This window comes from Chlorocebus sabaeus, chromosome 17, assembly GCF_047675955.1.
Source record: "Chlorocebus sabaeus isolate Y175 chromosome 17, mChlSab1.0.hap1, whole genome shotgun sequence".
Lineage (NCBI taxonomy): Eukaryota > Metazoa > Chordata > Mammalia > Primates > Cercopithecidae > Chlorocebus > Chlorocebus sabaeus.
In genome coordinates this window covers 11,258,089-11,285,535 of record NC_132920.1, presented here as the reverse complement: position 1 = coordinate 11,285,535, position 27,447 = coordinate 11,258,089, and the positions used below count along the sequence as shown (strand labels likewise).

Sequence of the window (27,447 nt, the reverse complement as noted above, 5' to 3'; positions counted from 1 at the left end):
ACAAAGATTCACATTACCAATTCTCAAAAAGATATTCATGTGCCCTATGTGGTTTAAATATGAGGGTTTTTCTAAGAATATACATCCCAACTATAACCTACAAATACATACACATACACACACACACACCACCTCAAAACAGCCTTCCAGCTGCAAGATGTTGAAAGAGAAGCGAAAAATTGGCCAGTACTAACTCACCGAAAGCCCAGTCCATGTCTTTCCCAAAAAAATCACATTCTGGGCTTTGCATCTAAGCTATTTAAAAACCACATTTCCAAAACACTAGTTTTTCTCCTTTTCTGGAAACAAGAAAAGCATATGGCTCCAGTGACCTTCGCAAGCTGCTGGTAAGAGGTAGAGTCAGGCACATCTTGTGGCTTCAAAATGATAAAAGCAGTAACATATTAAGTTGGTTTAAAGGGGGATGGTGAGGCCACAGGGAAGGGAGAGTAGAAAACAATCAGTGAAATCGATGACAAGACTAAAACTGTAGGTTACAGGCAAGGAAATTTCACTCTCACCTCTACTATCCATACAAAACACCTGGCAAACATCTACCCGTCTCTCAAGACTCCATCCAAGATTGACCTTCTTCCTTTGTGCCCTCACCGGATCCACTGCACATTTGACCCGAAATGATGTAACATTTTATTGTGCGGTATTTTTTTGTTTGTTCAGTGAGACTGTGGGATCCTTGAGGACATTACTATAGTTTATGCATCTTTGAAGTTCCAACTAAAGCATAGTAAGAACCCCATAAATGCTTTCTTTGATTGCATGAATGAATGGATGATGGATTCCATTCACGAGACTATGGATTTGGCTTTTCCAACTGCTCTGATGCAATCCTTAAATGATGAAAAGAATCTCAATTTTTTTCAGAGTTTACCAACCTTTCCATCTCTATCTCCTGTTTTCAGATTCAGTAAGCTGTGAGGTCTGTAACGTCAGACACTGGCAAACATCACGTGTTCTTCAAGTAGAGTTATGAAAACGAAGAAACTGGTCGGAAGAGTAAAACGTCGGAATTGTCCTTTCCAAGATCCAGAGCTGCAACATTCCTTGGGGGAAAATGTGGACAAGGGTGAGTACTGAGAGAAAAAAACAGACAATTTGTGATTCTCCTTTTTCCAGTTTGCTCAGCTTAAAGCCCCTGCAATAATAATACAAATAGTGGGGAGTTTTTTTGCTGTTTTTTTTTTTGTCATACATACCTGCAACTAACATTTGGGGAAAATACTGTTAAGTTTAGACTGCCAGATTTTGCTCTGTTAGGTGAATTTTTTACATGGATACACTGATGCCCACAGGGCATCCTCTTCCATCCTGAAATCTCTGGGGAAGCAGTCTTCTGGGATGCAGATTGATTATTCCAATTAGCATAATGGTGCCTGAGCAAGCCTGGAAGTTATACCCACTGAACTACTCATTCAGAAGCTGATCGCCCAGGTTTGGAAATAGCCAGTTCTTCAGTGCCTTGTTTCTCTGTTTGCCAGTCACCTTTAAACCATTCAACTTCCATTCGGCCATTCCTCAAGAAAATCAGCTTGGCCTGGGGTACAGTGTAGGATTAAAATAATCAATTTTTCTATCTAACCAAGGCTTCCTAAAGGTTTTATGAAAATTCATAGAAGATATGATGTGTAATTTTACCTATTAGTTGGCCTCTAAAGGAGGTAGGCATCGTCGCATGGCATAGTGGCAATGAGGGTCACAAAGATCTGAGTTTTGGTCCTTGCTTTTCTGTTTAGTAGTAGAGTTGACCTTAAGCCAGTGACCTGACCCTTTTGAATCTCTGTTTCTGCGTTTATAAAATGGTGACAGAAAGATTGTTCAGAGGATGAAATGAGAAAATGCACATAGAGTAATTCGTGCTCAAAAAAAAGGCGAATTCCCTTATCTGTTGAGATTGATCAACTGTTTTCTGTATCTCAGAGAATCAACCATCAACTGCACACAAATCAAAAAGCTCTGGGCACCACATCAAGCCAAGGACAGCCCCATCTCCCTTCTGGGGAAAGGTTCCAAGTTAAATATAATGAGAAATGTTTTCTTTAAATAATTTGATAAGCAACAAAAAGATTTCCCTGGAAGGCATTAAATACAAGTTTGATTGTCATATCACAGTGATTTTTTAAAATTATACTTTAAGTTCTAGGGTACATGTGCACAACGTGCAGATTGGTTACATAATTATACATGTACCATGTTGATTTGCTGCACCCAACAACTTGTCATTTACATTAGGTATTTCTCCTAATGCTATCCCTTCCCCAGGTCCACACCCCCCAACAGACCCCGGTGTGTGATATTGACTGCCCTGTGTCCATGTGTTCTCGTTGTTCAACTCCCACCTATGAGTGAGAACATGTGGTGTTTGGTTTTCTGTCCTTGTGATAGTTTGCTTAGAATGATGGTTTCCAGCTTCATCCATGTTCCTGCAAAGGACATTAACTCATCCAATTTTATGGCTGTATAGTATTCCATGGTGTATATGTGCCACATTTTCTTAATCCAGACTATCATTGATGGACATTTGGGGTGGCTCCAAGTCTTTGCTATTGTGAAGAGTGCTGCAATAAACATATGTGTGCATGTGTCTTTATAGTAGCATGATTAATAATCCTTTGGGTATATACCCAGTAATGAGATCACTGGGTATTTCTAGTTCTAGATTCTTGAGGAATTGCCACACTGTCTTCCACAATGGTTGAACTAATTTACACTTCCAACAACAGTGCAAAAGCATTCCCATTTCTCCATGTCCTCTCCAGCATCTGTTGTTTCCTGACTTTTTAAGGATCGCCATTCTAACTGGTGTGAAAGGTATCTCATTGCCATTTTGATTTGCATTTCTCTGATGACCAGTGATGATGAGCATTTTTTCATGTCTGTTGGCTGCGTAAATGTCTTCTTTTGAGAAGTGTCTGTTCATATCCTTTGCCCACTTTTTGATGAGGTTGTTTATTTCTTGTAAATTTGTTTAAGTTATTTGTAGATTCTGGATATTACCCCTTTGTCAGATGGGTAGACTGCAAAGATTTTCTCCCATTCTGTCGGTTGCCTGTTCACTCTGATGATAGTTTCTTTTGCTGTGCAGAAGCTCTTTAGTTTAATTAGATCCCATTTGTCTATTTTGGCTTTTGTTCCCATTGCTTTTGGTGTTTCAGTCGTGGTCTTTGCCCACGTCTATGTTCTGAATGGTATTGCCTAGGTTTTCTTCTAGAGTTTTTATGGTGTTTAAGTCTTTAATCCATCCTGAGTTAATTTTTGTATATGGTGTAAGGAAGGGATCCAGTTTCAGCTTTCTGCTTTCTACATACAACTAGCCAGTTTTCCCAGCACAATTCATTAAATAGGGAATCCTTTCCATATTGCTTGTTTTTGTCAGGTTTGTCAAAGATCAGATGGTTGTAGATGTATGTTGTTATTTCTGAGGCCTCTGTTCTGTTCCACTGGTTTAAATATCTGTTTTGGTACCAGTACCATGCTGTTTTGGTTACTATAGCCTTATAGTATAGTTTGAAGTCAGGTAGCATCATGCCTCCAGCTTTGTTCTTTTTGCTTAGGATTGTCTTGGCAATGCGGGCTCTTTTTTGATACTATACGAAATTTAAAGTAGTTGTTTCCAATTCTGTGAAGAAAGTCAGTGGTAGCTTGATGGGGATGGCATTGAATCTATAAATTACCTTGGGCAGTATGGCCATTTTCATGACATTGATTCTTCCTATCCATGAGCATGGAATATTCTTCCATTTGTTTGTATGCTCTTTTATTTCGTTGAGTAGTGGTTTGTAGTTCTCCTTGAAGAGGTCCTTCACATCCCTTGTAAGTTGAATTCCCAGGTATTTTGTTCTCTTTATAGTAATTGTGAATGGGAGTTCACTCATGATTTGGCTGTTTGTCTATTATTGGTGTATAGGAATGCTTGTGATTTTTGCACATTGATTTTGTATCCTGAGACTTTGCTGAAGTTGCTTATCAGCTTAAGGAGATTTTGGGTAGAGATGATGAGGTTTTCTAAATATACAATCATGTCATACACAAACAGAGACAATTCCTGTTTTCCTAATCGAATACCCTTTATTTCTTTCTCTTACCTGATTTCCCTAGCCAGAACTTCCAACACTATGTTGAACAGGAGTGATGAGAGAGGGCATCCTTGTGTTGTGCCAGTTTTCAAAGGGAATGCTTCCAGTTTTTGCCCATTCAGTATGATATTGGCTGTGGGTTTGTCATAAATAGCTCTTATTATTTTGAGATACATCCCATCAATACCTAGTTTATTGAGCGTTTTTAGCACGAAGGGCTGTTGAATTTTGTCAAAGGGCTTTTCTGCATCTATTGAGATAATCATGTGGTTTTTGTCATTGGCTCCATTTATGTGATGGATTACATTTATTGATTTGCATATGTTGAACCAGCCTTGCATCCCAGGGATGAAGCTGACATGATCATGGTGGATAAGCTTTTTGATGTGCTGCTGGATTCAGTTTGCCAGTATTTTACTGAGGATTTTTACATCAATGTTTATCAGGGATATGGGCCTAAAATTCTCTTTTTTTGTTGTGTCTCTACCAGACTTTGGTATCAGGATGATGCTAGCCTTATAAAATGAGTTAAGGAGGATTCCCCCTTTTTCTATTGATTGAAATAGTTTCAGAAGGGATGGTACCAGTTCCTCTTTGTACCTCTGATAGAATTTGACTGTGAATCTTTCTGGTCCTGACCTTTTTTTGGTTGGTAGGCTATTAATTATTGCCTCAATTTAAGAGCCTGTTATTGGTCTATTCAGAGATTCAACTTCTTCCTGGTTTAGTCTTGGTTGGATGTATGTGTCCAGGAATTTATCCGTTTCTTCTAGATTTTCTAGTTTATTTGTGTAGAGGCGTTTACAGTATTCTCTGGTGGTAGTTTGTATTTCTGTGGGTTTGGTGGTGATATACCCTTTACCATTTTTTATTGTGTCTATTTGATTCTTCTCTCTTTTCTTCTTTATTAGTCTTACTAGCAGTCTATCTATTTTGTTGATCTTTTCAGAGGTGTTTATAGTATTCTCTGATGGTAGTTTGTGTTTCTGTGGGATCGGTGGTGATATCCCCTTTATCATTTTTTATTGCGTCTATTTGATTTTTCTCTCTTTTCTTCTTTATTAGTCTTGCTAGCAGTCTATTTATTTTGTTGATCTTTTCAAAAAACCAGCTCCTGGATTCATTGATTTTTTTGAAGGGTTTCTTGTGTCTTTATCTCCCTCAGTTCTGCTCTGATCTTAGTTATTTCTTGCCTTCTGCTAGCTGTTGAATTTCTTGCTCTTGCTTCCCTAGTTCTTTTGTGATGTTAGAGTGTCGATTTTAGATCTTTCCTGCTTTCTCTTGTGGGCATTTAGTGATATAAATTTCCCTCTATACTGCTTTAAATGTGTCCCAGAGATTTTGGTATGTTGTGTCTTTGTTCTCATTGGTTTCAAAGAACATCTTCATTTCTGCCTTCATTTCGTTACTTACCCAGCAGTCATTCAGGAGTGGTTGTTCAGCTTCCATGTAGTTGTGTAGTTTTGAGTGGCTTTGTTAATCCTGAGTTCTAATTTGATTGTACTGTAGTCTGAGAGACGGTTTGTTGTGATTTCTGTTCTTTTACATTTGCTGAGGAGTGTTTTACTACCAATTATGTGGTCAGTTTTACAATAAGCATGAGAATGTATATTCTGTTGATTTGGGGTGTACAGTTCTGTAGACGTCTATTAGGTTCGTTTGGTCCAGAGCTGAGTTCAAGTCCTGGATATCCTTGTTAACCTTCTGTCTCGTTGATCTGTCTAATATTGACAGTGGGGTGTTAAAGTCTCCCATTATTATCGTATGGGAGTCTAAGTCTCTGTAGGTCTCTAAGGACTTGCTTTATGAATCTGGGTGCTCCTGTGTTCGGTGTATACATATTTAGGATACCTAGCTCTTCTTGGTGAATAGATCCCTTTACCATTATGTAGTGGCCTTCTTTGTCCTTCTTGATCTTTGTTGGTTTAAAGTCTGTTTTATCAGAGACTAGAATTGAAACCCCCCCCTTTTTTTTTTTGCTTTCTATTTGCTTGGTAGATCTTCCTCCATCCCTTTATTTTGAGCCTATGTATGTCTTTGCACATGAAATGGTTCTCCTGAACACAGCGCATCAATGGGTCTTGACTCTTTATCCAATTTGCCAGTCTGTGTCTTTTAATTGGGGCATTTAGTCCATTCACATTTAAAGTTAATATTGTTATGTGTGAATTTGATCCTGTCTTTATGATGTTAGCTGGTTATTTTCCTGTTAATTGATGCAGTTTTTTCATAGTGTCAATGGTCTTTACCATTTGGCATGTTTTTGCAGTGGCTAGTACCAATTATTCCTTTCCATGTTTAATGCTTCCTTCAGGAGTTCTTCTTGTAAGGCAGGCTTTGTAGTGACAAAATCTCTCAGCATTTGCTTGTCTATAAAGGATTTTATTTCTCCTTCACTTATGAAGCTTAACGTGGCTGGATATGAGATTCTGGGTTGAAAATTCTTTTCTTTAAGAATGTTGAATATTGACCCCCACTCTCTTCTGGCTTGTAGGGTTTCTGCCAAGAGATCTGCTGTTAGTCAGATGGGCTTCCCTTTGTGGGTAACCTGACCTTTCTCTCTGGCTGCCCTTAACATTTTTTCCTTCATTTCAACCCTGGTGAATCTGACAATTATGTGTCTTGGGGTTGCTCTTCTTGAGGAGTATCTTTGTGGTGTTCTCTCTATTTCCTGAATTTGAATGTTGGCCTGCCTTGCTAAGTTCAGGAAATTATCCTGGATAATATCCTGAAGAGTGTTTTCTAACTTGGTTCCATTCTCCCCGTCACTTTCTGGTACACCAATCAAAAACGTATATTTGGTCTTTTCACATAGTCATATTTCTTGGAGGCCTTGTTTGTTTCTTTTCATTCTTTTTTCTCTAATCTTGTCTTCTCACTTTATTTCATTAATTTGATCTTCAATCACTGATATCCTTCCTTTCACTTGATCGAATAGGCTATTGAATCTTGTGCATGCGTCACAAAGTTCTCATGCTGTGGTTTTCAGCTCCATCAGGTCATTTAATATCTTCTGTACACTGTTTATTCTAGTTAGCCGTTAATCTAACCTTTTTTCAAGGTTTTTAGCTTCCTTGCAATGGGTTACAACATACTCCTTTAGCTTGGAGAAGTTTGTTATTACCAACCTTCTGAAGCCTGCTTCTGTCAACTAGTCAAACTTATTCTCTGTCCAGTTTTGTTCCCTTGCTGGCAAGGAGTTGCGATCCTTTGGAGGAGATGAGGCACTCTCTTTTTTGGAATTTTCTGCTTTTATGCTTTGGTTTCTCCCCATTTTTGTGGTTTTATCTACCTTTGGTCTTTGACATTGGTGACCTACAGATGGGGTTTTGGTGTGGATGTCTTTTTGTTGATGTTGATGCTATTCTTTTCTGTTTGTTAGTTTTCCTTCTTACAGACCCCTCAGCTGCAGGTCTGTTGGAGTTTGCTGGAGGTCAGCTCCAGACCCTGTTTGCCTGGGTGTCACCAGCAGAGGCTACGGAACAGCAAATATTGCTGCCTGATCCTTCCACTGGAAGGTTTGTCCCAGAGAGGCACCTACTTATTTGAGGTGACTGTCGGCCCCTACTGGGAAGTGTTTCCCAGTCAGGCTACACGGGTGTCAGGGACCCACTTGAGGAGGCAGTCTGTCCATTCTTGGAGCTCGAACGCCATGCTGAGAGAACCACTGTTCCTTTAGAGTTGTCAGACAGGGACATTTAAGTCTGCAGAAGCTGTTTGCTGCCTTTTGTTCTCCTATGCCCTGCTCCCAGAGATGGAATCTATAGAGGCAGTAGGCCTTACTGAGCTGTGGTGGGCTCTGCCCAGTTTGTACTTCCTGGCCTCTTTGTTTACACTGTGACACTTTGTTTACTCAAGCCTCAGCAATGGTGGATGCCCCTCCCGCTGTCAAGCTGCAGTGTCACAGGTTGATCTCAGACTGCTGCAGTAGCAGTGAGCAAGGCTCCGTGGGCATGGGACCCACAGAGCCAAGCACAGGAGAGTATCTCCTGACCTGCCAGTTGCTAAGACTGTGGGAAAAGTGTAGTATTTGGTCAGGAGTGTACCATTCCTCCAGGTACAGTCTGTCACGGCATCCCTTAGCTAAGAAAGGGAAATCCCCTGACCCCTTGTACTTCCCGGGTGAGGCGATGCCCTGCCCTGCTTCAGGCCTCCGTGGGCTGCATCCACTGTCCAACCAGTCCCAGTGAGATGAACCAGGTACCTCAGTTGGAAATGCAGAAATCACCCATCTTCTGTGTCGATCTTGCTGGGAGCTGCAGACCAAAGCTGTTCCTATTTGGCCATCTTGGACAATAGCCCACTCACTGTGATGTTTTAAGGTCAAGGTAATGACCTCTTAAAAATCCTCCCTAGTACTAGATTCTATGGCAAAAGTCTGTCACAGAACTGGATACTTCAGAGATTTCCACCAAACCAAATTAGTAATCCAAACTGGAACAAACTATATTTATTTGTGAATCCTCAATCCATTCAATACAAACACCAATTTCTCTACGAATAGTGAAACAAAAAATGTCTCTCTTCTCATTTTTTATACCTACTCAGCCAGCATTACTAAACTGAGACCAAAACAGAGAGAGACAGGGAGAAAAAACATTCCCTGAAGCAAGTCAGTATTTCATTCCAGCTGTATCTCTGCAATTAACATTAGCTCTATGGTATTTCCAATACATGCTGAGCCTCAACTTTTGGAATTCTAGACCTAAAAAACATAATTTCACCACCTAAAATTTTTAATTTGCTTTAGAATTATGTATGTTGAGTCAAAAAGTCCTTTGAGGTCTTTAATTCCATTACTTCTGGGTGATTTTTCACCATTATTAAACTTGATTTAACTTTTCATACACACAGATACACACACACACATACACACATCACTTCACACTACACATATGTATATTTCTACTGCTCTTTTTCAGGTAGGATGCTGGTTAAAAATATGGATTGGGGCCGGGTGCAGTGGCTCACGCCTATAATCCCAGCACCTTGGGAGGTCAAGGTGGGCAGATGATTTGAGGTCAGGAGTTCGAGACCAGCCTGACCAAGATGGTGAAACCCTTTCTCTACTAAAAATAGGAAAATTAGCTGGGTGTAGTGGTGTGCACCTATAGTCCCAGCTACTCAGGAGGCTGAGGCAAGAGAATTGCTTGAACCCCAGAGGCAGAGGCTGCAGTGAGCTGTGATTGCACCACTACACTCCAGCCTGGGTGACAAAGCAAGACTCTGTCTCCAAAATAAAAAGAAAAGAAAAGAAAAATATGGACTGGAAGCCATACTGCCTGGTTTGAATCCCAGTCCTGCCTCTATCAAGTAATAGGGCCTTGAACAAGTTATTAACCCTCTTTGTGCCTCAGTTTCTTCACCTACAAAATGAGAATGAGAATAGTACCTACCTCGAAGGGCTTGTGATGATTAAATTTGCATGTTGCTCGGAACTGTGTTTGGCACCTACTAAGCCCTCAGTAGAAGCTTCCTGAGTTTTATAGCACATAAAAAATCAAGTCAGTGCAGCTAAAAGAAATCATTGAAGGAGAAGATGAGAGATGCAGAGCATAAGGAAAGGCCTGGTGGGAGAACAGGCCTTGAGAATCTGGATGGAGCTAGACTTGGTTGCTCACCTGAGCTTCCTTAAGCTGTGATTTTTCTGGTTCCAGAGGTGACAATGAAGACATCATGAGTGAGGGCATGGACAGAAAAATTCACTGGGGAAGCCTGTGCTAAACTCATAAATACTCTCAAAATTAAACCCCTTACAAGAAGTCTCAGCAAATAAAAGCAAGCCCTGAGGGAACTGCACTAATATCAGTGTGAGGAGGAAGGCAGAGAGGTCTCCTCACACCTGGAGAGCTGTCCTTGGCTGCAGAGAGGCTGGCATCCTGCAGCATTCTTTTCCCAGGATGGCTCTGTTTTATTTCATTTTCAAAGAGCTGGTAGTTAAACATTTACCAATGTTCCACTGGAGACAATAAAGGATAAAGGAGCTGGCTCAGAAAAAATGAAAACCTAAAAAAAAAAATTAAACTACAAAGCTTTTTCACCTTTGAATTAGGGCAGGAAGCCGGCAGCCAGACATGGCATGTTACAGTTTATCTAAAGAAAAAAAGCTAAATTGACTGGGCGTGGTGGCTCATGCCTATAATCCCAGCTCTTTGGGAGGCCGAGGTGGGTGGATCACCTGAGGTCAGGAGTTCAAGACCAGCCTGGCCAACATGGTGGAACCCTGTCTCTACTGAAAATACAAAAATTAGCCAGGTATAGTGGTGTGCACCTGCAATCCCAACTACTCGGGAGGCTGAGGCAGAAGAATCACTTGAACTTGGGAGGTGGATGTTGCAGTGAGCAGAGATCATGACATTGCACTCCAGCCTGGCAAAAAGACTGAAACTTCGTCTAAAAAGAAAAAAGAAAAGAAAAGAAAAAGAAAAAATGCCAAACCATATCCTTGCTTCGCAGAGGACCAGAAAGTGTTGACTGACAGAATTTGAAAAATTTCAGGCCGGACATGGTGACTCATGCCTGTAATTCCAGCACTTTGGGAGGCCGAGGCAGGAGTATCACCTGAGGTCAGGAGTTCGAGACTAGCCTGCGCAAGATGGCGAAACCCTGTCTCTATTAAAATACAAAAATTAGCCGAGTATGGTGATGTGCACCTTTAATCCCAGCTACTCTGGAGGCTGAGGCAGAAGAATGGCTTGAACCCAGGAAGTGAAGGTTGCAGTGAGCCCAGATCATGCCACTGCACTCCAGCCTGGGTGATACAGCGAGACTGTCTCAAAAAAAAAAAAAAAAAAAGAAAGAAAGGAAGAAAGAAAATTTTGTCATTCTTTCCCACTAAATACAAGTTCACTGCAGGTCCAAAGTACTGATCCACACCGGGTATTTACGTCTGCCCCAGGTTTGTGGTAAATGCTGTAAACAGAGAGATGTGATGAAGAGAGATAATGCATACTCTTTATCACCTCTCTAAAAACATGATTATCCTGACATATTCCCTAGAATATGGAAACACTATCTAGTGAGAATTACCATCCTGTTTCATTATACTTAAAAGAGAATTTAACCTGTTCAGATTTCTGAGTTGTTCCTTAACTATAAAAATGAAAGAATCAGGATCAAAATAAAGAACCTCTAAATCCGCCTATTGTATCCACTTCGGCTGCCATGACAAGGTATCACAGAATGGGGGCTTAAACAACAGAAATTTATTCTCTCACAGTTCTGGAGGCTGGAAGTCCAAGATAAGGTGTCTGCAGGGTTGATTTCTCCCGAAACTTCTCTCCTTGGATTGTAGACCTTCGTCTTTTCCCCATGTGGTCTTCCCTCTGCTTGGCTGTGCCCTCATCTCCTCTTCTTATAAGGACTCCTGTCATATTGGATTAGGGCCCACCTCATTTTAACTTAATTACTTCTGCGAAGACCCTATCTCTAAACACAGTCACATTCAGAGTTCCTGGGTGTTAAAGTTTCAACATGAATTTGGGATGGAGGTCGCAATTCAGTCCATCATATGCCTAATGTGAGTGTAATGCATCTACAGGGACAATTTGATTGAACACCACAGGTTGCATTCCCAGAGAAGCAAATTTTGAGATGGAGATTGGTATGCCGGAAGTTTGTGGAGAGTGCTCTTGGGAAACTGTTAAAGCAGCAGAGGAAGCAGGACTAGGCAGAGGAAGAAGCTGAAATCAGGATAAAGGTCCCACCAAGTCACAGAGGCCCTCCAAAGCTGGGATGTCCTTCCATGTTGTCTGAACTGAGGCAAGGTAGTTGGAAGTTTATGCCCCTTCCTGGACAGTCACTGCAAGCAGGCCACCCCAGGGAGGAGGCATGCTGTGCCTCAGCTGGGGACAATCTCAAGAGGGCACTCTGCAGTGAGCTGCTAGGTGCCAACCCTTCCATAGCTGACAGAATGATTGACTACTCAGCCTGAAGTTGGTCTCAGGTCTTGGACCCCAGTGTCCACTACAAATCTGAAATTTACTCTCCTCAAGTGAGTGTAAGGACTTACCATTATCTTCTTAAGAAATTCCTCACACCCTACAGAATGGGAGAAAATATTTGCAAAACATTCATCTGATAATAGGTTAATAGCCAGAAAAATATAATGCACTCATACAATAAAAGCAAGGAAACATAACCTGGCTAAAAAAAAAAAAAAAACGGGCAGAGAACCTGAATAGACATTTGCCAAAAGAAGACATACAAAATGGCCAAAAAGTACATATACAGATGTGCAACATCACTAATTGTATTAGTCTGTTCTCACTTCTAATAAAAACCTACTCAAGACTGGGTAATGTATGTAGAAAAAGAGGTTTAATGGACTCATGGTTCCACATGACTGGGGAGGCCTCACAACCAATGCAGAAGGCAAAGGAGAAGCAAAGGCATGTCTTTCATAGCAGCAGGCAAGAGAGCTTGTGTAGGGGAACTGCCCTTTACAAAACCATCAGATCTTGTGAGACTTATTCACTGCCACGAGAACAGTGCAGGAAAGACCCGCCCCCATGATTCAATTACCTCCCACCAGGTTCCTCTCACAACAGGTGGGAATTATGGGAGCTACAATTCAGGATGAGATTTGGGTGGGGACACAGCCAAACCATATCACTAATCATCAGGGATATGCAGATCGAAACCATAAAGAGATATCATCTTACCCCAGTTGGCTATCATCAAAAACACTAACAAGTGTTGTCGAGGATATGGGGAAAGGGAACCCTTGTATACTGTTGGTAGGAATGTAAACTGGTATATTAGTTTGTTCTCACATCACTATAAAGAACTACCTAAGACTGGATAATTTATAAAGAAAAGAGGTTTGATTGGCTCATAGTTCTGCAGGTGTTACAGGAAATATGACTGCAGAGGCCTCAGGAAACTTAGAATCAAGGCAGAAGACAAAAGGGAAGTCAGCACATCCGATATGGCTGGAACAGGAGAGGGAGAGAGCAAAGGGGGAAGTGCTACACACTCTCAAACAACCAGATCTCATGAGAACTCACTCACTATCATGAGAACAGCAAAAGGGAAATCCACCCGATGATCCACACTTCCACCAGACCCCTCCTCCAACACTGAAGATCACAACTCAACATGAGATTTGGGTGGAGACATAGGGCCAAACCATATCCGCTGCTATAGTCATTATGGAACACAGCACGGAGGTTCCTCAAAATTGAAAAATACAATTGTCATATGAACCAGTAACTCCACTTCTGGGTATACATCCAAAGGAAATGAAATCAGTACCTCAAAGAGTTCTATGCACCTCCATGTTCATTGCAACATTATTCACAATAGCCAAGATATAGAGTCAACCTAAGTGTTGATTCCATTAGTACATGAATGGTTAAAGAAAATGTGATACACACACACACACACACACACACACAATGGAATTCTATTCAGCCTTGAAGAAGAAGGAAGTCCTGTCATTTGTGACAACATGGATGAACCTGGAGGACATTATGCTGAGTGAAATAAGCCAGGCACAGAAAGACAAATACTGCATGACCTCACTTTACATATGGAATCTAAAAAAGTCAGACTCATGGAAGCAGGAAGTAGAACTGTGCTCACCAGGGGTTGGGGGACTGGGAGGATTGGAAAGATGTTGGTCAAAGAGTACACTTTTAGTTACAAGATGAACAAGTTTTGGGAATCTAATAAATAACATGGTGATATGGTTAAAAACACTGTATTTAATAAATACTTGAGACCTGCTACTACAGTAGATCTTAAATGTTCTCAGCACACACACACATAGACGGTCTCCGTGTGAGGTGACAGATATGTCAATTAGCTTGGTTGTGGTAATTATTTCACAATGTATACGTGTATCAAAGCATTATGTTGTACACTTTAACTATATACAATTTTTATTTGTCAAATATGCCTCGATAAAGCTGAGTGGGGGGCATAGAAAACAGAGACATTTCTCATAATATCTCTCAGTAGATCAAAGGGTAACACACTATGAACTCGAAAATATTTGGCCCAACCCTGGGCTGCTAACATGGGTTAGTGGAAAAAGTGCACTGTGGAGCCAGAAAGGTCTGGGTTCAAATCTCTACCTTGCTGTTTGCTAATAATCCTTAACCTCTCTGAATCTCCAAAATGAATATAATAATACCAATCTTATTGGACTGTTGCAAGAGTTAAACAAAAAAACCCCACAGACTTAGATTGTCTAGCAACAACCCTTGACACAAAGAAGGCATTTTAAAAGCATTTGTTCCCTTCCCCTTTTTGCAGCAAATAGTTCATTGCGGTGACTGATTACAAACTAGAAGTGTTTCTCAACTTAAAGTGGTTTCTCAAGTATGTGACTGGAACCACCTGTACAGATTGTTAAACTACAGATCCCTGGACCCCACCCCGCTCTTAGTGAATCTAGCTCATGGGTTCTAGGGTGGAGGCCAGGAATGTATAATTTTAGCAAGTTCCATGGATGTTTCTGATACCCAGAAAACCATGAAGCCCTCTGCTTGAGGCTGAGCTCAGTAAGAATATTCTTTATATTAGAGCCCAGGGAGGCCTGTGCTTAGAAGATTCCCACCTCGCTCCTTGTCATGGGTTCTGTGGATGTACATCTCCACATCACATCACAGAGACCACTGCCCCTTGTGTAAATACTGTGTATTCCAAAGCCAAAACATGCATCAATCACATCAGTTATAGACTCAAACCAATTCTCCTTTTTGAGATGTCATTTTATTGAGTTATAAATCACCACTAAAAGGCAATTTTGTGCAGACAGAAATTTTATTGGAGGATGCAGATCCCCTGAGCTTGTCTGGAGAATCAGAAGCATATTCAAAGACCAAGTGTCCTGCAGGTGGAAGAGTCACTGGGCCTGCAAACAGGCGTGTCTGGATGGAGATTTAACTTTTTCATTTAAACCAGATAAAATGGAGCCCCCCACCCAGATGGGATTGCTGCAGGCTTTCTGGCTTTGATTACGGGTCACGAAGTCCAGCTGCACTGCAGAAATTACACTGTCAAGACGACACTGACCAAGGTCCAGAAAATAAACAGGAGCTGAGATGCGGAAAGCGACCTCGAAGCTTACACAGGCTTTCCCAGGCCTACCAGACGCTTTTCTTGATTTAACGCCGGGTCATGTGGTTTTTCAGTGTCCTCTGTGGCTTTCTTTTCCCACAGATGGGCCTCACTTATTCTAAAATATCAAGTTTTGGGAGTTTCTTGAAAATGGCACTTTCACTCAGTAAAAATAAGTCTAGATGAAAACCTTATCTGTGGGAATCCATTCTGAAGAAGGATTCAAGTAAGTCTATTTTCCCCAAACGATCAATAGCCACCCAGACCTAATCACTTTTTACATGACGAAAAAGATTCTGGAAGCAGCACAGCAAAAATATGACAATGACAGAGAACTCAAAGGTAACCCTGTACTCACCATCTCTATGCAAACATCACAAGTGCGGGGATGGGTAAACCCTTTAGTCGGAGATCTATGTTGCTAATAACAAGACATTCTGAGTTCTCTTCTTAGTGAGAGAGCCTTCCATGACCATTTCCCCATAGTTTGCCTTTATTCTTTTCTAAGGAACTATTTTTCCAGGTTTGACCAGGGTGCTGTAACCCACAGAGGCACTGTTATGCCCAAACTACGCATCCCTATCCGTTAAGTATTATCCAACGCCCACTCGGGTTTTCACTGGCTTATTTAGAGAAGCACCTTTGAGTACAACATCCAATTAAACAGCAGATTTACATGGAATGCTTCCTGCTCGTGTTAAAAATCTCATTCTATTTCTGCCCTGTGCTCTGCCATCCCCTAGATACACAGAATTCTGGACGCAGTAGAGCACTTTCATGAGGATAGTGCTGCAGTGAACCGCAGTAGCAAGGAAATCATACAAGCTCAGCATCTCAGCACAACACACTGTTCTCACTCGTGGGCCAGTCAGGGACTCTCCCAGACAGCTGACCTCGGGGATCTGGGTCTCTTCCATCATGGGGCTCCAGTATCTCAGGGCCTTTCACTTCCAGCACGTTAAACACTACCTCTTCTTCAAGAGGGAGGGTGTGGGACATTTTAGGGAGCAGGTTAGAAAGCAGGGTACATCACTTCCACTGGCACTCTATCATCCAGCACTCAATCACATCATCAATATAAATCTGAAGAAAGCAGGGAGATAGAGGGAAGAGCACAGCTGCTGGTAGTGCCTGCCTTGGAGAGACGTTAGCTACCCCTTTCTTTCAACCCCCTTTTAAGGTTTTGCAGTTGAGGCAACTGAGACCCGGAAGACATGTTACCCACAGCTAGTCAGTGACAGCCCAGCTCGGTGTTCACCAAAGGGCCTGTTGCCCATCCCTATTAATTCCAATTAATGGATAAAAGCATTCATATGGTCTCAAGGTACAGTTGGAGCTTTGTTTCCTGCTCTTCTATCCAGGACTCCAGGGTGAGGAGGAATATGACCACTCTGCTGCAAAACCAGCAGTTCCAGGGCAATGCCTCTTGGTCTGGGGAGCTGGACAGATGAATACTTCAAGGAGCAAGTGCCAGTAGCCAACCCTAATTACAGGAAATGCTTCTTGGCTCCTAAGGGATATAAAATTACTTGGGGGAAAGTCAAGGAAAATAGAAACAGAATACCCCATAATGCTTTCTTTGGAGGCCAGAAGTCACCTACTAAGGCTTGTATTTTGTGTTGGATTCTGTCAAGATAGCTTAAAAGGTGGAGACAGCGTTTCGGGGGAGTGAAGGTCTGGATGGTATCAGCCTGACTTGCAAGCGTCTCTGTGGTTCATGAAAACATATGTCTTGAAAGGTTGTCCTCCTCGCAGTTCCGAGCAAATGTGAGAAACAACAGAGGTTTCCAACAAATACCTGCTAAAGAATGAGGAAATGGACACAGGCAAATAGGCCAATGGAGTCTCCTTAATGGATTCTTAAGGCTGTCTGGAGGAGGTAATGCTAGTGGAAAGAACTCCTGTGTGAAAACCTTCATGCATCTTTGCCCCCGTGGAACCGTCTACACCAGTGTTAATGGAGCAGTTAGTTACATACCTATTTTTTTTAACTCTGATTTTACCATTACAGAGGTTATATACCGATAGGATTTTTTGCCTAAATTTTAAAATTTCCACCTGGAGATCTGGCATTGAATAATTAAAGGCTGCGTGTTGTTCCTCTTATTCTTAAGGATCTTGGACAAATGATTTAATAGTCTGAGATCTCCTTTTCTCCTTCCTTATCCTCCCCACCCCTGACCTATAACAGCTAGGGAGAGAAAATAAATACAAATAATATCTGCCGGCTGGGCGTGGTGGTTGACGCCCGTAATCCCAGCACTTTGGGAGGCCAAGGCGGGCGGATCACGAGGTCAGGAGATCAAGACCATCCTGGCTAACACGGTGAAACCTCGTCTCTACTAAAAATACAAAAGATTAGCTGGGCGTGGTGGCAGGTGCCTATAGTCCCAGCTGCTCGGGAGGCTGAGGCAGGAGAATGGCGTGAACCCGGGAGGTGGAGGCTGCAGTGAGCCGAGATCGTGCCACTACACTCCAGCCTGGGCGACAAAGCAAGACTCTGTCTCAAAAAATAAATAAATTAGTAAATTAATAAAATAAAACCTGCCATTTGGCTGCAAAGTATGGTGCTGATTTAACCTAAATATTACCACATAAAATCAAATAATAATAATAGAAAATAGATTTATAGCAGTACCAGAATTATATTACTTAATTTGGCTGTCTTCCCAAAATATAATCACACTTCCTAGATTTTACAGATCAGATACAAAAGAGTACAACGGAAGAATTCAATGACATGTGCCTTTATTGTTCAGTTTTTCATCTCAAGCTCTTCTTTTCAAGCTAACTGTTCCGCCTCTTCAAAAAATGTTTGTTCTTGTGAGTCAGAAATATTGTACCCATTTTATTAACAGCCTGTTTGAAGCCAATAAGATGAATGGGTTTACTGAGTATAGGTTAGTTTATGGCAAAATCTGGACTCAAATCAATGGCAGGAGAGGAGACGCAAGCTGGTTAGATACCTCCAAAGGACTTGGAAGTAAGGAAACTTTCAGTTAAATTAGCAAAATGCATACATTCAATACCTACACACTTGTGAAACAAAATGGCTGCAATTAGCTAATTATGGACGTAAGCCAATAAATCATCCATCTATCTGTAAAATAGAAGAGTGTGGGAACTTCTTAAACTTCAGTCCTACTGATCCAGGGTGTAGTAATGAGGAAGATGAGTATATGGTTGTAAGTCAGTGAGCAGAATGCCAAGTGGCTGCATTGTGCCTAACTGAATGAAAGGTATGTGAACAGAAGGTGTTGGTCAGCCAAGGAAGCAGGAAACAGGGAGAATCAGAGGGTCAGAAAGGCCTTCTGGATGGCATAGCCCTTGGACATGGAAGCATCTAAAAAAAACGTAGTCTTGGCTGTATTGATCAGAAGTATTATGGTTCCCTTTATGAGACGTTCGTTCCCTGTTGTGAGCCTCAAGCCATTGACAGCACAATTCTAAGATCTATTAGGAGCACTTGTTCTGATCCTGTGGACACCAAGCAACCTTGTGGTAATTTGACTCCTCATATAGTGAAACTATTGGCAGCTCTGCCTCAACACATTCTGGTCTATTTGTCAGTTGTATAGAGTATTTTAAACTAATTTAATTATATCTGACGTGGTGTGCTGACTCCACCCTAAGAATGCCAACAAAATCACTTTTGTGAGCCTAACAGACCTTAGACCAGGGTGTACTCTTTAAGGTAAACACCACCCTACGGCGTGCAGCTAGACAGGCAGTAATGTTGCCCAGCAACACCCCAGGCCACACGCCATACCCCTCTTGAACTGTGGCTGAACCAGCCTGTGTAATTTTGACTGAGCCACGTGTAAAGTCAAGATCAGGATGTTCTAACAACATGACCACCTCTAGTGATCTGACCAAACAATTGGCATATCACAAGCCAGGAGCAGTCTGCAGAGTGGAGGGATGGAAAGAACCTAAACCATTTAACAGGCCATGTGCTGATTTTCAGTTGTACCTGGGACCCTGCCATAGACAGCTTCATCAAAGGTATCAATACTGTTGACAGAGTAATGTTTTCCAGGTTTTATACCACCCTACTTAGTTGCAGTAATTGTTAGGTGATAAAGACAGTGACAGCTCATTACAAAATTCAGCTTCCAGAAGCTGGAAGGTTAAGTGACACCTCTTACCTGCTGGGTGATGGGTTAGTGTCTTAGCCTTATCCCTTTGCTACTCTCTGCCCCCAACTCCAACCCCATCTGGAAGCTTGTGCACTTGAGGCAGTAGATTTCACACAAAACCAAGTCAGAAGGCTTTACAACAGAACGTTAAATAGGAATGTGTAGGAAAAGTACGTAGAGGAGTATGGATGAAGGGGATGAAGAATATTGCCTAAAAATTCAAGAGCATTATCTGTAGCCCCTCTAACACTTTTTATTTGTGTGTTGTGTGTGTGTGTGTGTGTGTGGATTTGTGCACTACTGTGCCTTCATACCAGCTTGTCAGAAATGTATAAACCTATGTCCATAGACATTAACTACTTTTTTGTTTTGTTTTGTTTTGAGACAGTCTCACTCTGTCACCCAGGCTGGAGCACAGTGGCACGATTTCAGCTCACTCCAACCTCCACTTCCCAGGTTCAAGCAATTCTTCTGCCTCAGCCTCTTGAGTGGCTGGGATTACAGGAGCACGTCACCATGCCTGGCTGATTTTTGTATTTTTAGTAGAGACAAGGTTTTGCCATGTTGGCCAGGCTGGTCTTGAACTCCTGATATCAAGTGGATCCTCCCGCCTCAGCCTCCCAAAAGTGCTGAGACTAAAAGCTTGAGCCACCATGCCCAGCCTACTTGGCTTCTTTAAATAGCTTTATTGAGGCATAACTGACATACAATAAACTATACATATTTAAAATATAAATTATTTTAATCTGTAATTATACCTTTATTTTTTAAAAAAAATTGTGTGAGTCCAACCAGATAACCATGAAAAGTTCTATATTAATGATAATTGTACTAAATAGAGAAGCCTCCACTTAAAGTAAATTTTGATAATATTGACATATATACACACTGGTGGAACCATCGCCAAAACCAAGATAACAAACACATCCATCACCTCCAGAAGTTTTCTCATGCCCCTTTGTAATCCCACCTCTGCTGCTTCCTACCCGCATCCCCATTCCTAGGCAACCATTAATCTGCTTTCTGTCACTATACATCGGTTTGGATATACCAGAAAATTATATAAATGATGCATCTCTTATATACCCTTTTTCTGGCTTCTTATACTCAGAATAGTTATTTTGATTTGTATCTATGTTGTAATATGTATCAATAGTTCATTTATTTTCATTATGGCTGAGTAGTATTCTTCATATGGATGGATCAACAGTGTGTTTATCCATTCACCTTTGACAGATATTTGGTTTATTCCCAACTGGGGGCAATCAGAAATAAAATTCTAAAAACATTTATGTAAAAGGTTTTGTATGGCACAGGCTTTCTTTTCTCTTATATAAAAACCTAGGAATCAATGACTAGATTATATGATCAGTGTATTCCTAACTTCCTAAGAAACTGCCTAACTGTGTTCCCATCACCAGTGTTTGAGAGTTCCAGTTCCTCCACATCCTTGCCAACACATTTTATGGTCAGATTTTCTTTCTAATTCTTGCCTTTCTAATAGGTATGTAGTGGTGCCTTCTAGTAGCTTTACGTTGCATTTCTCTAATGCCTAATGATGTTGGGCATCTTTTCATGTGCTTATTTATCATCTGTGTATGTCCTCGTCAATAAAATGTCTGGTCAAATATTTTGTCCATTTTCTATTTGGGTTGTTTGTTTTCTTATTATTCAGTATTAAGAGTTTCTTATCTATTCTGGCTACAATCACATTGTCAGATTTATATATTGTAAACATTTTCCTCCAGTGTCTGGCTTGTCTCCTTATTCTAATAACAATGTCTTTAGAAGAGCAGGTGTTTTTAAATTTTATGAAGTCCTATTTATTAGTTTGCTCTTTTATGGATTATGCTTTTGGTGTGGTAACTAAGAAATCCTTGCCTACCCAAAGTCACAAACATTTTCTCTTATATTTTTATAGTTTTAGGTTTTATATTTATTTCTTATCCACTTTGAATTAATATTTATATAATGAAAGGTATGAACTGAAATGCACTATTTTGTATACTGATATCCACATGTACTAGCACCATTTGTTGAAAGAACTGTTTATCTGCTAAAGTTTCTTTGTACCTTTGTCAAAAGTCAGTTGTCCATATAGATGTGTAGGCCTATTTCTATTCTGTTGATCTATTTGTCAGTCTTTAAGCCAATATCACATTGTCTTGATTAGTATAGTTTTGCAATTCTTGAAGTCCAGCGATATTAATCCTCCACATTTGTTCTTCTTTAATAAAGATTTTTGCTTTTGAGGATTTTTGTTTTGCTTTTTGTTTTTGCTGTTCTAGGTCCTTTGTGTTTCTATATGAAATTCAGAATCGATTTGTTCATTTCTACAAAAAAAAGCCTACTGGGCTTTTGATTGGGGTGATATCAAAACTATAAATCAATTTAGGAAGAACTGACATCTTACCAATATTAAGTCTTTGGATTCATGAACACATTATATCTCTCCATTTATTTATATCTTCTTTAATATTTCTCAACAGCGGTTTTCTGGTTTTTGGTGTACAGAGAACTGTAAACATTTCTCAGTATCAGACTGTCAGGAAAATGATCAATTTCCCCTTCAAGACTGACAAGCTAAAGGCACCAGAGGCTTAGGCGTCTTACAGCAACACAGTTCAGGGACTATAAAAAGGAAACGATAGCACCTATTTCCTAAAGTCATGAATGTTAAGTGAGTTTAACATTTATGCAGTTTAACATAGCACCAGTTGTGAAGGCAAACTGCCTGTGTTCAAATCCCAGCTGCACCACTTATAACTGAATGGCCTTGGGAAACTCACAGTCTCTCTAGAACTCAGTTTTCTGATCAGCTTAGTGCAGAAAATACAGGCACCTCCCTCAGAACAGTCTTCATAAGAATAAAATAAGCTCACTAAAGACTTAGAACCATTCTTGTCATATAATAACTAATATATATTAGTTATTATATTAATGTATAAATATTAGCAATTTTTATATTATATTAATATATAAATATTAGCAATCATTGTTGATTTTCATAGCACTTAACACAGCATTTGGAACATAATGAGTATCCAATAAAGGGTAGACATTATTTGCTTATGTAGCAAACTAGACCACCTGGTTAACACCTTCAGGTATGCTTCTCAACTGTTTTGAATAACCAAGGCTGAACTGAATTTGCTGGAAGTAGGTTTGTTCTTTTTTTTTTTTTTTTTTTTTTTTGAGACAGAGTCTTGCTCTGTCACTCAGGCTGGAGTGCAGTGGCACAATCTCAACTCACTACAACCTCCGCCCCCGGGTTCACGCCATTCTCCTGCCTCAGCCTCCCTAGTAGCTGAGACTACAGGCGCCCACCACCAAGCCCAGCTATTTTTTTTTTTTTTTTTTTTTTTTTTTTTTTGTATTTTTAGTAGAGACGGGGTTTCACCGTGTTAGCCAGGATGGTCTCGATCTCCTGACCTCGTGATCTGCCTGCCTCGGCCTCCCAAAGTGCTGGGATTACAGGCATGAGCCACTGCATCCGGCCAGTAGGTTTATTCTTAAAAGGCCTGACCCTGAACAGGAACATTCCATTCTTTGGATGCTGTATTTAAGATGCTATGGCAGACATCTCTATGCAGGATCTCACCAGGATAGGCAAATCTCCACCACAATTAGCTTTACTACTGGCTTCCTTAATCTCTCTCTGGCCTATCTTGGGGTCTAAAACCCTGGAGGAGATTGTATGAATTATATTTCCTCATTCCTCCTGCAATCGTTAGAGAGCTGACATTTTCATAAGGATGCATCTACACTAACCCTGGCCCTTGCTCTGGAGTAAAGAAGTGACCAGATCACCTCTCATATAAACTAGACTGGTTTTATGTTGTGATATGATTTCCAAACCCAGGAACACTCTGCGTGCCTCTCATCACTCACCACTACTATCCTCCACCCTTGCACACACACGTGAACTCTCCCTCCTGGCTTGGTAACACAAACTGTCTAATTGGAAATCCATTTCTGTGCTTGCTGACTTTGTTCCCTATAAAAACATGAATTACCTTTGAAGGAAAAACAATCATTAACCTTTGTGTATAGGAGACAGTATTAAAGTAATAGAAAGAGAAAAGAATTCAAGATTCAAGAAAGAGGCATTCAAGATTATTAGCTCCTAAATCTTTCCTCTTTTGCAAGAGGAGGTTGCCATGGTCATTAAAGTCATGGCACTGGGTGAGGTCATCCATATGGTAACTATTGCTAGAGAGGAAAACTCTGGAATCTAATCATCTCAAATGCCTTTTTCCCTCCTCTGAGGGGAACCAAGATTCTCCTCAAGTTCCGTGATCTACAATAACAGGATGGCATTTGAGTCATTCATTCATTCATTCAGCAAATCTTCACCACCCTCTCACCATGGTCAGGTATTGTTTTAAGAGCAGGGGATGCCTGTAATCCCAGCACTTTGCGAGGACAAGGCGGGCGGATCACGGGGTCAGGAGATCGAGACCATCCTGGCTAACACGGTGAAACCCCGTATCTACTGAAAATACAAAAAGAAATTAGTCGGGCGCGGTGGCAGGCGCTTGTAGTCCCAGCTACTTGGGAGGCTGAGGCAGCAGAATGGTGTGAATCCAGGGGGCAGAGCTTGCAGTGAGCCGAGATTGCGCCATGGCACTCCAGCCTGGGTGACAGAGTGAGATTTCATCTCCAAAAAAAAAAAAAAAAAAGAACAACGGACACAACAGTGAACAAAACAAAATCCCTACTTCCACAGAGCTTATATCCAAGCCAAAGAGATGGGTAATCAGCAAATAAACACAAAAGTTCTAATAGATTGTGAAGGAGTAAGGGATTTCAAGAATAAGAAATAAAATAGGGTATAGAGATGGAGAATGCCAGGGAATGCTAGTTCTTTCTGAGGCTGCAATGGTTGTCTAGAGACCTGAGAACAGTGAGTGAGGCGACAGCTGGCCAGTTGGTAGAACATCCCAGGTATGGGAGCGGCAAATGCCAAGGTCATAAGGTAGAAGTTTGCTCACGGTGTTTGAGGAAAATAAAAGAAGCCTATATGGTTGCAATAAAGAGATCGTTGGAGAGGCATCCAAAGGCCAAACCATATAGGGCATTGTAGGTGATCATAACGACTTTTCTGTATATTCCAAGTGAGATATGAAACCACTGCAGAGTTCCAGAGGGAAAGTGAAGATCTGACCTTGTTTAGAAAAATCACTTGGGCCGATATACCCAGAACAGATCGCAGGGGAGCCAGAGGAAAGCAGAACAGCCAGTGAGGAGCTGTTGCCGTAGCTCAGGAGAGAGAGATTGGTGGCTTAGATGAACAAAGAAGGTAGTAGTGAAACAGGCAAGAAACAGATATGTGATCTATGTTGAAGGATGGGATGTAGGGTTTAGGTTCCATGCCATGAAAGACGTAAAGAGTAAAAAATGACTCTAATATTGGGTATAGCAAAGGAGAATGCCATTTACTGAGATATAGAACTAAGGCGAAGGTTGCAGGAAGGAGAGCAAGTCTATTCTGGAAATGTGCAGTTGGCATTGTCTATGAGATATCCAGGGTTCGTGTTGAGTGGGCAGTTGTATACACACAGCTAGGCTTCAGGGGAAGAGTCAAGGCTAGAGAGATTTCCATTTGTGGTCATCACTGTCTGCATGGCCATTAAAGCCATGGCACTGGATAAGGTCATCCATGTAGTGACTTGCTAGAAAAGAGAAGAGGAGCATCAGAGAAAAGACAGTGAGAGGGAACAGCCAGGGATGTCAAGAGAGTATCTGGAAAACATGGTAACATGGAAGTCAAACTGTAAAAATGCTCCAAGGATGAAGTGAGCAAAAGCCACCGAGAGGTTCAGATGATGTTTTTAATCTCTACAATTTATTACTGAATTAAAGGAGATTAACACCTGAAGCCATGTATTAGGGTACCTTGTGCTACAGGTCAAGTACCAGAAATCTTGACTAAAAACAGCTTAAGCAGTAAAAGCATTTATGATATCACATAATATAATTCTTGGAGAAGAGTAATTCTGAGGGCCAGGCACAGTGGCTCATCCCTGTGATCCCAGCACTTTGGGAGGCGAAGGTGAGTGGATCACTTGGGGCCAAGAGATCTAGACCAGCCCGGCCAACATGGCGAAACCCTGTCTCTACAAAAATTAGCTGGGTGTAGTGGTGTGCGTCTGTAATCTCAACTACCCAGGACGCTGAGGCACGAGAATCATTTGAACCCAGGAGGCAGAGTTTGCAGTGAGACGAGATCATGCCACTGCACTCCAGCCTGGGTGACAGAGCGAGACTCTGTCTCAAAAAAAATTAAAATTAAAATTAAAATTAAAAAATTAAAAAAAAAAAAGAGTAAGCCTGAGGTTGGTTAGGTCATTGGCTCAAACATATCAAGGACCAAGGTTTCTTCATCTTTGGGCTCTGCCTCCCTGTTGGCCAGGTATGGTGGCTCATGCCTGTAATCCTAGCACTTTGGGAGGCCAAGGCAGGAGGATCTCTTGAGCCCAGGAGTTCAAGCCCAGCCTGGGCAACACAGGGAGACCCTGTCTCTAAAAAGATAAAAGCAAAAGAAAATAAGGGGTGACTACTGTAGCTCCATATATCACATCTTCTCACACCAATGTCCAGAGGCGGAATAAAGGGAATAGCCTTTAATTGTGTCTCTTTCTAAGAGTGAAAAAACTTTACCAGCAACCTCCTGCATAATACTCTTTTCAACGAACCCAGAACTATACCATGCACCCATGTCTGCAACAGTCCTGGAAGGGAGAATGATAGAAATCAATATTACACGGGGCTGGGGAAGAGCCCAGAGCTTCTCAAAGGACATGGCTACTCTGAGGAAGGTGGAAGAAGTCAGGGTTCTGTAAGCAAGAAAGAAGAGTTAAAAGGGTAGTTCTTGGTTCAACAACCGATACTATCTGTGACACAAGCATTTGGCATTATAAACATGCCTGTCTTTCCTCCACAGTAATGATACAAATATAGGAAGTTATGAATAAATATTCATTATCTCTCAGCCAAGAGGATAAGGTTTTTCTTCTCAGGCTAGTGTTTGAGCAACCATTGAACACTTATACATGTCATAGAATCTGTGGGTTCAAAGAGACCTTGAAGATCCATGTATCCTCAATATAAAATCCCCATGACGTCCTGTATTAGACAAGAACCCAGAAAGAAATATAGGACACACCCAGATTATCCTAATGTAACAGGAACTCAGAGGATTTGATGCCAGGACTAGCTACAAGTGAGGCCAGGGTGCGGCAAACCCAAAGGGCAATGCAGTGGCCAGGGCTAGTATCAGGGAAGCCTCCCTCACCATGCCTAAGAGGCAGAAGAGGGCTCTAAGCATGGAGCCCCCAACAAGAGTCAAGACCGTTGGTTGAGGGACACAGCCAGGCCACAGTGACCTTGTAGGGATGAGAGAGGCGGGGGAAAATATCCAGACTTTACTTCCTTCTTCACCCAACTGGAAGCCAAAGGGCAAAGGAGCCGCCTAATGGAATACCTGCAGATCAGACTCTGGGGTGCAAAGCAGGGGAGAAGAGGGTGAAGATGGTCCTGGAGAAGCAAATGGAAGACACCCAGTCCTCCCCATGGTGGGGGCCAGCCAGTCCTCAGGCTGCTCATTTTTCCTGGCCAGCTCTGACTGCTGGAAAGTTCCAGGTCAATCCAGGGTCCATACAAAACAGGTCTAACTCTTCACTTATATGAAAATACTTTAGAGAGAGGACAGCAGCCCATACACCTCACAGTCAAGTGGTGGAGTGAACGTCCTTGAGATGTTAGTTTAGTTCCTTGGCCCCAGGGTGCCCAGTGTCTGATGGAGTTGAAAAGCTAAGGTCTCCATACATCTTCCCCTTGGCATGTTGTTCCTCAACTGGAGGTGATTGTATCCCCCACGAAACTTTGGCAATGAATAGAGACCTTTTTTTATTGTCAAAAATGGGGGAAGGCACGCAATTAACATCTAGAGAGTAGAGACCAGGGATGATGCTTGCCATCCTATAATGCACAGGGCAGCCCCCACCACGAAGAACGATCTGGCCGCAAATGTCAATAGGCCAAGGATGAGAATCCCGCCCAGGCAGGAGTTGAGCCTGGACAAGCCTGTAGCTGCAAGACCTTTCCCGGGAGCCACCCCCAATGTTCCTCTGGAAACATCTTTGTTT

General features: G+C 41.6%; 1 protein-coding gene across 1 annotated transcript in view; it reads left to right on the top strand.

Annotated features, from left to right (window-relative positions):
* NEDD9 (neural precursor cell expressed, developmentally down-regulated 9) overlaps positions 1–27,447 on the top strand; it is a 200,780-nt gene that overhangs the window by 76,467 nt on the left and 96,866 nt on the right. The window contains exon 2 of the mRNA XM_007973688.3: positions 921–1,084. Within this exon, the coding sequence (XP_007971879.3) occupies positions 1,073–1,084 (12 nt within the window). The 5' untranslated portion in view covers positions 921–1,072. The remainder of the gene's footprint in view (positions 1–920; positions 1,085–27,447) is intronic.